This window comes from Halichoeres trimaculatus, unplaced genomic scaffold (assembly GCF_033239565.1).
Source record: "Halichoeres trimaculatus isolate MK-OKI-2021-1 unplaced genomic scaffold, fHalTri1.1 fHalTri1_scaffold_9, whole genome shotgun sequence".
NCBI lineage: Eukaryota > Metazoa > Chordata > Actinopteri > Labriformes > Labridae > Halichoeres > Halichoeres trimaculatus.
Genome location: NW_027437188.1, coordinates 10,375,801 through 10,387,195, shown reverse-complemented (window position 1 = coordinate 10,387,195; position 11,395 = coordinate 10,375,801). Strand labels below are relative to the sequence as shown.

General features: G+C 41.8%; 2 protein-coding genes across 2 annotated transcripts; one reads left to right on the top strand and one right to left on the bottom strand.

Moving 5' to 3' along the window:
- The first annotated feature begins 800 nt into the window (after positions 1 to 800).
- ap1s3a (adaptor related protein complex 1 subunit sigma 3a) lies at positions 801 to 6,146 on the top strand. The gene is made up of 5 exons (XM_074680067.1): positions 801 to 1,028; positions 1,817 to 1,995; positions 2,545 to 2,653; positions 4,490 to 4,627; positions 5,762 to 6,146. Exons 1-5 carry the CDS (start codon positions 1,026 to 1,028, stop codon positions 5,795 to 5,797), a joined length of 465 nt encoding a protein of 154 aa, XP_074536168.1. The 5' UTR covers positions 801 to 1,025; the 3' UTR covers positions 5,798 to 6,146.
- scg2a (secretogranin II a) lies at positions 6,069 to 10,257 on the bottom strand. The gene is made up of 2 exons (XM_074680063.1): positions 10,101 to 10,257; positions 6,069 to 8,335 (listed from the first exon to the last, which is right to left on the bottom strand). The coding sequence occupies exon 2, from the start codon at positions 8,325 to 8,327 to the stop codon at positions 6,459 to 6,461; it is 1,869 nt and encodes a 622-aa protein (XP_074536164.1). The 5' UTR covers positions 8,328 to 8,335; positions 10,101 to 10,257; the 3' UTR covers positions 6,069 to 6,458.
- Between the last annotated feature and the right edge of the window lie 1,138 nt (positions 10,258 to 11,395).

Here is an 11,395-nt window from a genome sequence, read left to right as displayed (position 1 = left end):
GCCAACTCCTCCGGCCACCCAGTGGCAGTGATGGGGGCCACAGAGCTTAACCAAAAATAAGAGGTCAAGAAGTTAGCTACCAATAGCGAATGTACCATAGACTGTATAAAGTACACAATGCAAAGGGGGATTTAAAAAAAAAAAAAAAAAAAAAAAAATCATTTTTTTAATCTCGAATGTGAATTAAAGAAGTAAAAAAATTTTAGCCACCGCTGGAAAAAAAGTTCTAAAAATTTCAATACACCTCATTGTTAAGATAATGAAAAAACAGGTTCAATAATATTTGCTTTAACTCCATTATATCGTAATTAAAGATTAAAAAGCATGAACACAGTTTCCTCTTTGATTAGCAAAAAATAAGTGGCTAACTTTGATTTTTCAACGGATTTCTATTGGATATGTGTATTAAAAGCATTGGCTTTTCAAATCATAAAATTTATGTTTCCATATTTTGCTTTATTGTTGTGGTAATAAAACAAAACAAAAAAATAGTTAAATTTTGAAAATTTAGAGAAAAAAATGTTAAAAATGTAAAAATAAAAAAAATACTTTGAACGTTATTTAAACAGTTATAATCAAAATTTCGTGATGTAGACTTTGTGTTTGCAGCATTTAGAATAAGTCATCTGTTGCCTGTCTTTGGATTTATATTTATGATATTAATTTAAAAAAAAAATCACTCTGAGCTTATGCTTATCACTCCTAAATACACTCTCGTTGTTTTCTCCGTACACAGCACTCAGCTTCCGGATGATAACAGGACTGGCCGCCCGTAGCTGATCACCTGTCCGTCTCTGCAGTGAGGCTCATCAGCAGCCAATCAGCCGCCGGACCACAGCGGGGCGCGGCTCCGACTGGTGAAGGTGTGAGCGCACAGATTTCTGGGAAGATCAACAATGTCGGCGCATTTGAAACGGTAGAAGAAATAGAGTTTGAAGAAACTCTTTAATTTATAGATAGACAAGACTCAGGGGGAGCTGGGAGAGTTTCAGTTTGTGTGACTTCTCTTCAACATCCGTGCCAAAATGGTGAGTGACTGTGTTTGCTGCTGGGGTTTTATCCATACACATTATGGTGATAAATGGAGCCTTATTGTGATATGGGTCCAGTACTCAGTAGCTGCAGACATTATTGCTCTTTCTTACTTCATTTCTACTCAGATTATTCAAGGGGGTGATTTTTTGAGAGCCTGCTAAACATACTTTAGTTTCGTTTTTCTATCATATTTGTCTAAAGGGCAGGAAAGTCATCTGTGAGGTCTGTCTGAACAGTTTGCACCAGCAAGCAAATAAAAGCAAATCTGCCAGCGTATTTTTCAGAGCTTTGAGTTTTAAACTGCTATGTTTGATGTGAAATTTGATGTAGCAATTCTTTGAATCCACATCATTCTTCAGCTGTGTTAGAGGTGCACTCCTTTCCTTCCTCCATTCATGTCTGGCTTTATCTTGCATGCAGAGGCAGCACTGCTTGCAACTGCACCCGAGGGCAAAGAGCTCCACTAATTGCCCTTGCACAATACACAGGTTGTATTTAGAGTGTAGTAACACTCATAGGTGTCATAGAGGTGTTGTGCTTCCTTGGTGATCTTTGTTCTCTATTGTAGCATCATATCGTCGTGTAATTTTGCGTAACTTTGGGAATAGGTGGAGTTGTTTCCGTTGCAGGCTGTTTGCATTCTGTTTGTGTTCTTCTGTTGACAAGCTGCTGTACACATACGCTGCATCTATGTCATTTACTACTCAAAACACAGCAGGTAGTTCCTCTGGTTTGGTAGTCAAACACTTGTTTTAAAGGCTCATGTATCTTCTCCCTCTAGATGCGCTTCCTGCTGCTGTTCAGCCGACAGGGGAAGCTGCGACTGCAAAAATGGTTCACAACATACACAGACAGAGAAAAGAAAAAGGTGATCCGGGACATGATGATGCTAGTCCTGGGCCGCCCTCCACGTTCCTGCAACTTCCTCCAGTGGAGGGACCTGAAGATTGTTTACAAAAGGTGCATACAGAGATAAAGCTGCAGAAACCACCCTCAGTTCTGCTTTAAATACAGATACACACAGAAACAGGCACACCTATCGTCAACAAAGAGTTAACAAGACCATAGTAAAGGAGGGTTAAACACACAGAGCATGCCCCACAGCTCTGATAGCACCCTGATAGGGATAATGCAACAATGTTTTTATCACCCTCTTGGTTTTTTCACCACCTGCAGCCACAAAAACATACTCGTAGTAAAAGAAAAGAAACAGGGAGTGGAAAAAAAGGGCGGAGATGCTTTACATACAGTGAAGGTCAGTGCAAATGCACCTCATACTTAGGAAACGAGCAAGATGAAGAGTCTTTATAGAGCTTACACTGTGAAATACAGAGAACAGATCAGCAAGAGAAACATGTTGAATTTTATACAAAAGTGACTCTGCTTGTTCCTCTTTGACTTGAAATACTTCCAGCCCAAAGACTTCCAGTCTCAGCATGTTTGTTACTTTAAAGAGTTTTTAGTAAAAATAACTTTCCTAGCATTAAACTCTCCTCCTCTTTGTTGCAGGTACGCCAGCCTGTATTTCTGTGCTGGTCTGGAATCTCAGGATAATGAGCTGCTGAGCCTTGAAGTGCTGCACCGATACGTGGAGCTGCTGGATCGATACTTTGGCAATGTAAGCGGAGTTTAATGTCACAGCCTATGATTGTTAAAGAGACTGTTTAAATTTCATCTGTGCTGTTATCGACTGGAGGGCAGGATTTCATTATTCTGTCTAACTCCAGATCTGCCCAGAGCAACTTCAGCAAAGGTCATAAAACTTTTTGTCTTTAAAATGAATTAATCTTTCAGAAAGTACAGTAAAACACAGCTGTGAGAAATGAAATATGTTTTAAAAACAAGAGGGCAGAGAAAACATATCTGTCTCCTTTTAGTGAACAAAGTTGAAGCCAAAATATGAAAAATAATGGTGTCACAGATGTTTAACTTAATGATATAGAAGTCTTCCCTCAGATGGGTCCAGTCCACAGCAGACCATGTTCCTGTGTAGTTTTGAAGTAGATGCTCATGGTTATGCAAAGTTTCATGACTCTTATGTCAGCTTTTCTTACTTTTTCCTCTCACTGTTTTGGCTCCACTGTACCAGTCAAGTAAAGAACAAAGCTTTTTTAATAGATAATTCAATCCCGAAGCTACACCTTCCCAGTTCTGGATCAATTAACTGTCTAAAACTAAATTTATCAGAAAATTCAAAACTTGAATATAAATTGGCACGGTAAAAACTAACTTTATTGGTAGAAATTATTTCCAATAAAAATGTATTGGACATATATTCCACTTTTTGAGCATACACCATCAAGGATAGAAAAGCCAGGCACCAAGGGGAGCTCTATATCTTATGGCCTCACCTCTAAGGGGCGCTTTTGCTGTCTGTCTTTTGTGCAGCTGTTAGCTACTGGGCCCACTGCAATGACAATAGTATAATCCTCAAGGGCTGCAAAATAACCAGACACAGCTGTAAAATCACTTCCTCAACAAGTCTCAAGTCTGTACCTGCTAGGTTTTCTCAGCTGTTTGTCAGTGACTAAAGATGGAGCTTTAATTCCTAAGTTAACAGACACTGACAGGTTAATCCAACATAATACTGACCATGATGCAGCCTTAATTATCCTACTGTAATAAACAATTCAGATCCTTTTCTGCCATGGATGGGTGTTCAGTCACTAATCTACCAGCTGTGGTCAGAATTAGGTAAGCTTATTTTTCACCAGTTTCCACATGTTGTCTTTAGTTTACCTGGCTGTGGTAGAAGAGTTGATAATGCTTGTCTTATCAGAGATGCATTATTTAGTTGATATAGGGTTTAATACACATTTCATGTGAAAGGATTACTGACTGATCTTTAAATATTTTATATAAAAGTCCACCAGCAAGCTAAAGATGGAGCTTATTTTAACCAAATGGTCTGCTGGGATCATCTTTGTAAAGCTGTCAGACTGTCAGGCTCACATCTGTCTGGCTATAAAACAATCACCTATAACAGCATATCTCAGGGCTGCAGCTTAAGGCGATCAACTAGAGCAATTCCAAATAGTTTCAACCCATTTATCATCAATTCACCACAACAACAACAAAAAAACAAACAAGGACTTGTTTTTAAAAATGCCAGAATGTCCCTTTAAGAGGTTGTTTATCATACAAGTTAAAGCAGATGCACCCATGATTACTATTTCTTACTGAAAAACATGAAAACTTCTTTAAACCAAGTTCTTTGTCTTTGCTCTTGACTTGTCTGGCTCCCCCTGGTGCCCAAACGTTGTAATATCCTCATTTTTATTAATTTGATTCAAGAGCTGGTACACCTTATTGTATCTGAAAAAGACAACTTTCTACATCTTCAAGACCATCACTGGACTGTTTTTAGTGTTTTATCTCTCTCATGGATAAAATCCTGCTCATTGATCAAAGACTTGACACCTTGTCTAACCCAGGATGTGTTACTCTGGTGCAGGTTTGTGAGCTGGACATCATATTTAACTTTGAGAAGGCGTACTTCATCCTGGACGAGTTCCTGATGGGAGGAGAAGTTATGGAGACGTCCAAAGCATCTGTGGTTGGATGTTTGGAGGAGGCTGACACACTACAAGAGGTATTTAATTTCTGATACCTACTTCCTGATAGTTACTGAGAAATACACAGACCCCAGGCTGCAGATGAACTGTAGAGGATAATAAAAGTTTATTCAGGCTGGAGATAGAGCTGTAGGAGCTATTTAAAATTGTCTAGCTATGAAGTGACCTTACTCATCTAAAGGAGAAAAGAGTTTTTTACTGATGTCTTTTTCAGATCTCTCATGGCACATTTTTATACTTATTACAACAGTCCAAGCCTTATTACCTTTGCCATAGAGGTAATGTTTTTGGGAGAGTTTGTCTGTTTGTTTGTTTTTCTGTGAAATCAAAAAGTTACAAACGGATCTTGATTAAATTTTCAGGCATCATTTAAAATAGGATAAGGAAGAGTTGATTAAATTTTGGAGGTGATCTGGATCACTGTCTGGATCCAGGACTTTTTTAAAGGATTCTTTATCATTGTGAGAAAGGGCCGTTTTCACCATATGTGTATATAACTCCACCATAAATGGTTGGATTGCTTTGCAAAACAATACAAGACAAGGTCATCATAATTTCTGACAGATGTAAAAGTATAATTCAGATCCTGCCAATATCCGGGATACTAAGATCAGGAATACGAAATATGTACTGGGTCATCATAATTTTCAACACTATCAGGTAACAAATTATCATACAAACCTGCAACTAACACCAAATTGTAGCAGACAGTCTGCTGAAAGGGAGTATAACATTAAAGTAGGACTAAAGTGTTGGGCCACAATCACAATATGATTGGTGGAGGTCTGTGCTCTCTGAATGCTTTTCTAGTTTTGGCTTTTATTTTGCAAAAAGTCTTTCTGGACTTGTCAGGGGAATGTAGATTATATCAAGAAAGAGAGGATTTTTTTTGACACAAAATGAGACAAAAACAGTGGCCTGGGTTTGAGTTTTTCACCTACAGACATCTAATTTAAAAACCCCTGCAGCATCTAAAGTTTCATAGTTGTCTCTGTTGTCTCTCACCTCTGATACTTGTATGCATTTTTTCACCTGAAGACTCATTGTTGCAAACATCGCAGGTCACAGGATATCATGCAATAAATGATCCCATGGCATCTCTGCTTCTCATTAATCTTGTGTTTTTTTCTGTGCCTCTGCTCGTATCACAGACGATGGAGGAATACATGAGCAAACCTGCCTACTGAGCCCGCAGATGTGAAGATGTCGTCACGATTCAAGACTTGAAGGTTAATCACTCCACAGCATTTATATTAACTGACTGAGAATGACTCATGAGTCACGTTTTCACTAAGTTTTTAAAAATGTTTTTTATCTGTAAGTGCCCTTAAAGCCTCATCTGTATGATAATAAGTTGTATGACTGAATATAACAATATTTTGATAGATTTTTGCTGTTTTTATGCTCCAGCTGAAGCACTATGTGACGTGAGTAAATGAAGAAACACTACACAGTAAGGAAAAAATAAAGTCAATGCTTTATTAACCTCAGGTATGTCACATATGACCACATTTAAGAAAGAATTACCAAAAAGACACAGGTGAATCAGGGGGTTCAACACTGGATTTGTGTGTGTGTGTGTTTGTGTATGTTTGTGTGTGTGTGTTACATGGTAAGGCTGGTGAGTCACATGTACTGTTTTTTTTTTCTGTGTTGTTGAGCAACAAACTCGTTATAAAAGCTTCCATCCAATGTCTGAACACTTCTGCTAATAAATAAGATCTTTTGTAAAACTACAGAATAACTAAAGCTGACTGCATGTTTTATTCTTCAAAATACTTTATTTCACCTTTTCCCTCCACCAAACAATATATATTTATATCTATGTATATGTATCTACAGCCTCATTTATATCCCTCGGGCAGTTTTGTCGTCGCTTTCTTCTGTCTCTGGGTTCAGGTAGCTCAGTAGTTTCATTAGCGCCTCATTATCAAAGCCTTGCGTTTGTGTCTCCTCTCTCCTCTCATCATCCTCAGTCTGTCTCTTCTCACTGGAGCTTTTCTCTGAGTCCATCTGATCGAAATAATCCTGTATCGCCTGCTCGAAGGAGCCCGTGCTCTGTCCGACCTCGTCTCGCTTTTGGCTCTGCCTGCTGTTGATCTTACTGTACGCAGGGTAGGGATACTGCGCCAGCATCTGAGCTGCCAAATATGCCGCCAGTTCATCCTCGTCCACGCTGTCGTCATAGTCGTTCTTTAGAGCGCTGGGGAGAAGGTGTCGCCCCTGCTGCTGCTGCTGCTGCTGCTGCTGCTGCGTGGGAGAGGATTCCCTCAAACGCCCTGCGGGCTGAGAGTGAAGTCGTGACGGAGAGCTTTTGTACTGCTTCCTGACAGGACTGGGATCCTCTACGCCTCCTAACCCAAGGATGCTCAGTATCTCCTCCGTCCTCAGCTCTTCTGGGGTCTTTGGTCTTTCGGGGAAGTGTCTGCTGTCGAATCTGGCTTCAGGGATCTTGTGCGTCTTCTTTAAGGACATCAGAGGGAGCTTGTTTCCTGCTCTGAATAATCCCTCCTTCTGTGACTTTTCTTTCTTTTCTCCAGCTTTCAGCATGTCCACTAGGTCCTCAGGTGGGATCTGGTATTTTTGAGAGAACTGGATGAGCTGATAAATGGCTCGAGGGTCGATGTTCTCACTAAACTGCATCCGAGCCGCTCTCTTCTCCTCCTCCTCCTCTTCCTCCTCTATCTCTCGTTTCTGCTCCTCTTCCTCTGTTTTCTCTAGCACCTTCAAAAGATAATAGTCCACCAGGTTTGCAACATCATCAGGATCTTGTGACCTCTTCACTAAGTAGCTTTCATCCTCCCCTTCCTCTTCATCATCATCCACGTCTTCATCGTCCTCGTAATCAAGCCCTCTGTTTGCCTCATGTTTGTTTTCTCTTTCCTCCTCCTCCTCTTCCGCTTCCTCCTCCTGCTCTTGCAGCGGACCCCAATCTGCAAGATCAAGATTCCTCACACTAAACATATCATCATCTTCATCATCATCATCCTCATCTTGGCGCTTGTGCACGGGCTTCATGTTTGTGAGCTTGTCCAGTTCGTCGAACACAGACTGCAGGGTTGCCAGATTCTGAGGTGTGTACTTCTCCTCCACGTTCTCGTTGGTGCGCTTAAAGGGGCTCTCGTGCTCCAGATCTGACCCCTCTTCATCCTCATCCCCCTCACCCTCCTCATCCTCAAACATGAGTGGCAGCTTCCTGTGAGGCCTGATGACACGTTGATTCTGCTGCATGCTGGGGCGAAGTGAAGCTGGTCTGGAGGCTTTCTCTGTTTGCTGGAGGGTGCTGAGCACAGCCTGCAGCAGCTCTTCACTCTTATCCTCCCTCCCTTCCTCCTCCTCCTCCTCCTCTTCCTCCTGATCTTCATTGTTCCTTGCTGGGTTAGAGGCCAGCCTCAACATGGCACGCAGCTTCTCAGCATCATCCATGTGGGTGTCATAGCCTGCACTGAGAGGCGAGCGCTGCTGGGAGTCCAGGCCTGTTCTTTCACGGAGGTTTTCGATGTACTCCAGCGCTCTGAGCATGTCAGCGTTTGGAACATGATGGACGCTTCCTCTCTGGGGGTCTGGTTCACTTCCTCTTAGTCTGTGCTCTCTGAGGGAGGCTCCCTGAACACCTACGGAGGGGGAACTGAGGTAGAGGTGGATTAAGAGGAGGTTGGCTAAGCAGAGGAGTGAAGGTTTACCCGTGGAGGTGGAGGTCTTGTGGAGTGATGGCATGGTGACGCCTGCACAGGAAAACAGAGATGCAAACGTCAACACTGACCTTTAAACATTGAGCTAACAGGTTCGCAACAGTTTCCGCTCTGGCATTTCCGAAATGTCTTTAGCTCTTATCATCTCTTTAAATGTCTGATGATAACATCACAGAGCAGCGAGACATTTAGATTGATCTGAAGGCAGGATAGCAGGATGTACATGACATTTGCACCTCTTCTTATTTGCATTAAAAGCCCTGTGAGGTGAATTAACTGGTGCTGAAACAGATTGAAATAGATCCTGATGCCTTTTGCTGACCTAGGAGAGCAAACAAGAACATGAGCAACAAGACTGACAATCATTGAATTGATATTTCAAAGCCTGGAGCTGCTGTGAAGGAGTATATGTCAGAACAGATGACTGAGAGCCTACCTAAGGGGCGGGCTTTTACAGTAAATGTTCACATTAACCCTTTAACTTCTAATGCTTTAGAGTAGCCCATCTGGCTATGAAGAGAAAGACAGAGAAGACTTCACTTCAAAAACACTGCCTTGGTAAGATCAGGGAGAAATAAGTTTAACTTTGTCAACAGGGGGCGCCAAAATCAACCACACCAAAAGTTCCTTATAGCAGCTTTAATTTACCTGTTAATTATAAGTCATGAAAAAATTAATCTCTGTGCACTTAACATAAGAATTAGGTCTACGCTCTGCTCTGTTACTTTATATAAACAGCACCAACATAAATGTATCACGAGCATGGCATGAAATGATCCCTTTATGAATTTCTTTATACTTCCAATCCCAACATCTTTAGCATTCTGTATTTGCGCTTACACTCTGAGTGCAAAATTTGCGCATGCATGAGCAAGCCAATATGAATTAAATATTGAAGTGATGAATAATAATGCCCTGACAGTCGTGTGTTTGCATCAAAGGGCTGAGCGCTTCATGCTGCTGCTGCTGCTGCTGCTGCTGCTGTTTGAAGATCACGCCGGACTCCTGCTGCCTGTTTGCCAGCAGCGGTAATAGCAGCGGCATGTAGCTCCCGTGCAAATCTCATTAATTGTAAAATTGCTGCTCTCCGTGAGTCACGGCCCCGTTGTTGTCAAGGTAACCCGGTAAGGCTGATGTTCCCGTGAAAGCTCAACGGAACACATCTAAAACCAATTATTACTGTTTAAACCCCCTTTGACTCGCGTTGGACATTTCTCTGTTTGAAGAAATCCAATAATAGTCTCCAGGGATAAGCTCTGCTTGCTTGGAATAAACCTACACGCGTAAAACAATTATTTCCTGCAAATACCCAATGCAAATGCGAGCGTGATTAACACAAAGTTGATACTTTTATCATATATTTATTTTTTCAATCTTGCAAGAGATTTTTTTTCCTCCTAAACATTGACCATGTATAGAAAAATGCACAACCCAAGCGCTGATATGTTGATTTCACGTCGTTTTCATGAACACTTCTTGTTCCATTCGCGTATTTTTCAGACCTACTTTTAATTCCTGAACTTTACGCTGTATATATTTTCAAAAGTAACGAAAGTGGCACAAAGGGAAAACATTTAAAGTTAAAATCTGTGTTAATTGAGGCGTAATGAGAACAAAGAAACGGCAGCAAGAACAACCTCTTCCCCTCTACATGTGAAGCGGTGCATCAGGTTGGCGAACAGCCTCCCGCAAGAAAAGCGACAAGAGCGAAAGTATCCCAAAAGAAACCTCATTAGACAGGAAACATGTCCGGAGCAGTTCTAAGTGGGTGAATCAATCAATAACAACCAAGTCTTACCTTTATAATTAGTTTCTATGGAGGCTCGTGAGTGAACTGAGCATCTCTCTGTCTCTTGGTGGGAGTCTGGTTTCAGCACCGCGGACAGCTCTTCATGCTATTAGAGGAACCACCTGACTCGTGCGTCACAGAGCAAGGAGATACGCAACACGGGCGCGCGCAAATACGCACACGCCAACACTGGGACTCGCGCGCGCGCGTGTGTTAATTTTTTTGAGTCAGCCAAACAAAAAGTGCTTCGCTCTTTAAAAATATGATCGGAAAGTAGTTTTGACCCAGCAGCACTTCTCTGTGTCTGGCCTCTGGAGAAATGAATACATCCATAATGAAGCTATTTTTAGCAGCATTAGCTCACTGTGGGGGTGTAGAGCATGTGTTATCTTGGGGTTGTGTGCAAAAACGTGATTTATGACGAAAGTTAGAAAAAAAAAGTTTATCAAAAGTGATGTACTGGGCACGTGCTGGATACCAGAAGTCCACTTTAACTAAACTACCTCTCTGGGGACTTTAAACTGAATAAAATGATTTTAATTTTTTTTATGCTTGGATTAATTCGTTACTGACGTTATTCAAAGGTTTAAGGTCATCTTTTCTCTTACACCTTTTTGTCACTGATTGCTGTTGTGTCTCTGCTGCAGCACTGAGGGATAGAGACGGTTAAAGTCCACTGATGACTCACACACGGATCCGCCAAGGACCCAGACGGGCGGGGTGATAGAGGGACTGCAGAGGGGTGTGTGTGTGTGTGTGTGTGTGTGTGTGTGTGTGTGTGTGTGTGTGTGTGTGTGTGTGTGTGTGTGAGTGTGTGTGTGTGTGTGTGTGTGTGTGTGCGCGTGCGCGCGCGTGTGCGTGCGTGTGTGCGTGTGTGCGTGAAAGAGAGAAAGAAAGAGCACTGTCTTCGTCAGCCAGCTCTCATTGTGGTCTCTATTTTTGGCTGCCTGTCAAAACTAGTCTTGTGTGGATCCTCCCTATCCCATCCCTGTATATATATGTGTGTGTGTGTGTGTGTGTGTGTGTGTGTGTGTGTGTGTGTGTGTGTGTGTGTGTGTGTGTGTGGCGCGTGCTCGCCTTTTCATTCATAAATCCCTCACGCGGCTGTGTTTGATGTGAGCTCAGGCTATCCTGCATCGACCTGCTTGTCTCAGCTATCCTGTTTTCAGCTTTGTCACAGTTGCTGCATGAATAGTTCTCTGTGTACAGAATAAATAGGTTTTTATTTATAGCAAATGACAAACGAAGGCTTTTCTGACTCAACCCACCAAAAGAGCCTGCCATGTTCAAATCTGAATACAAAC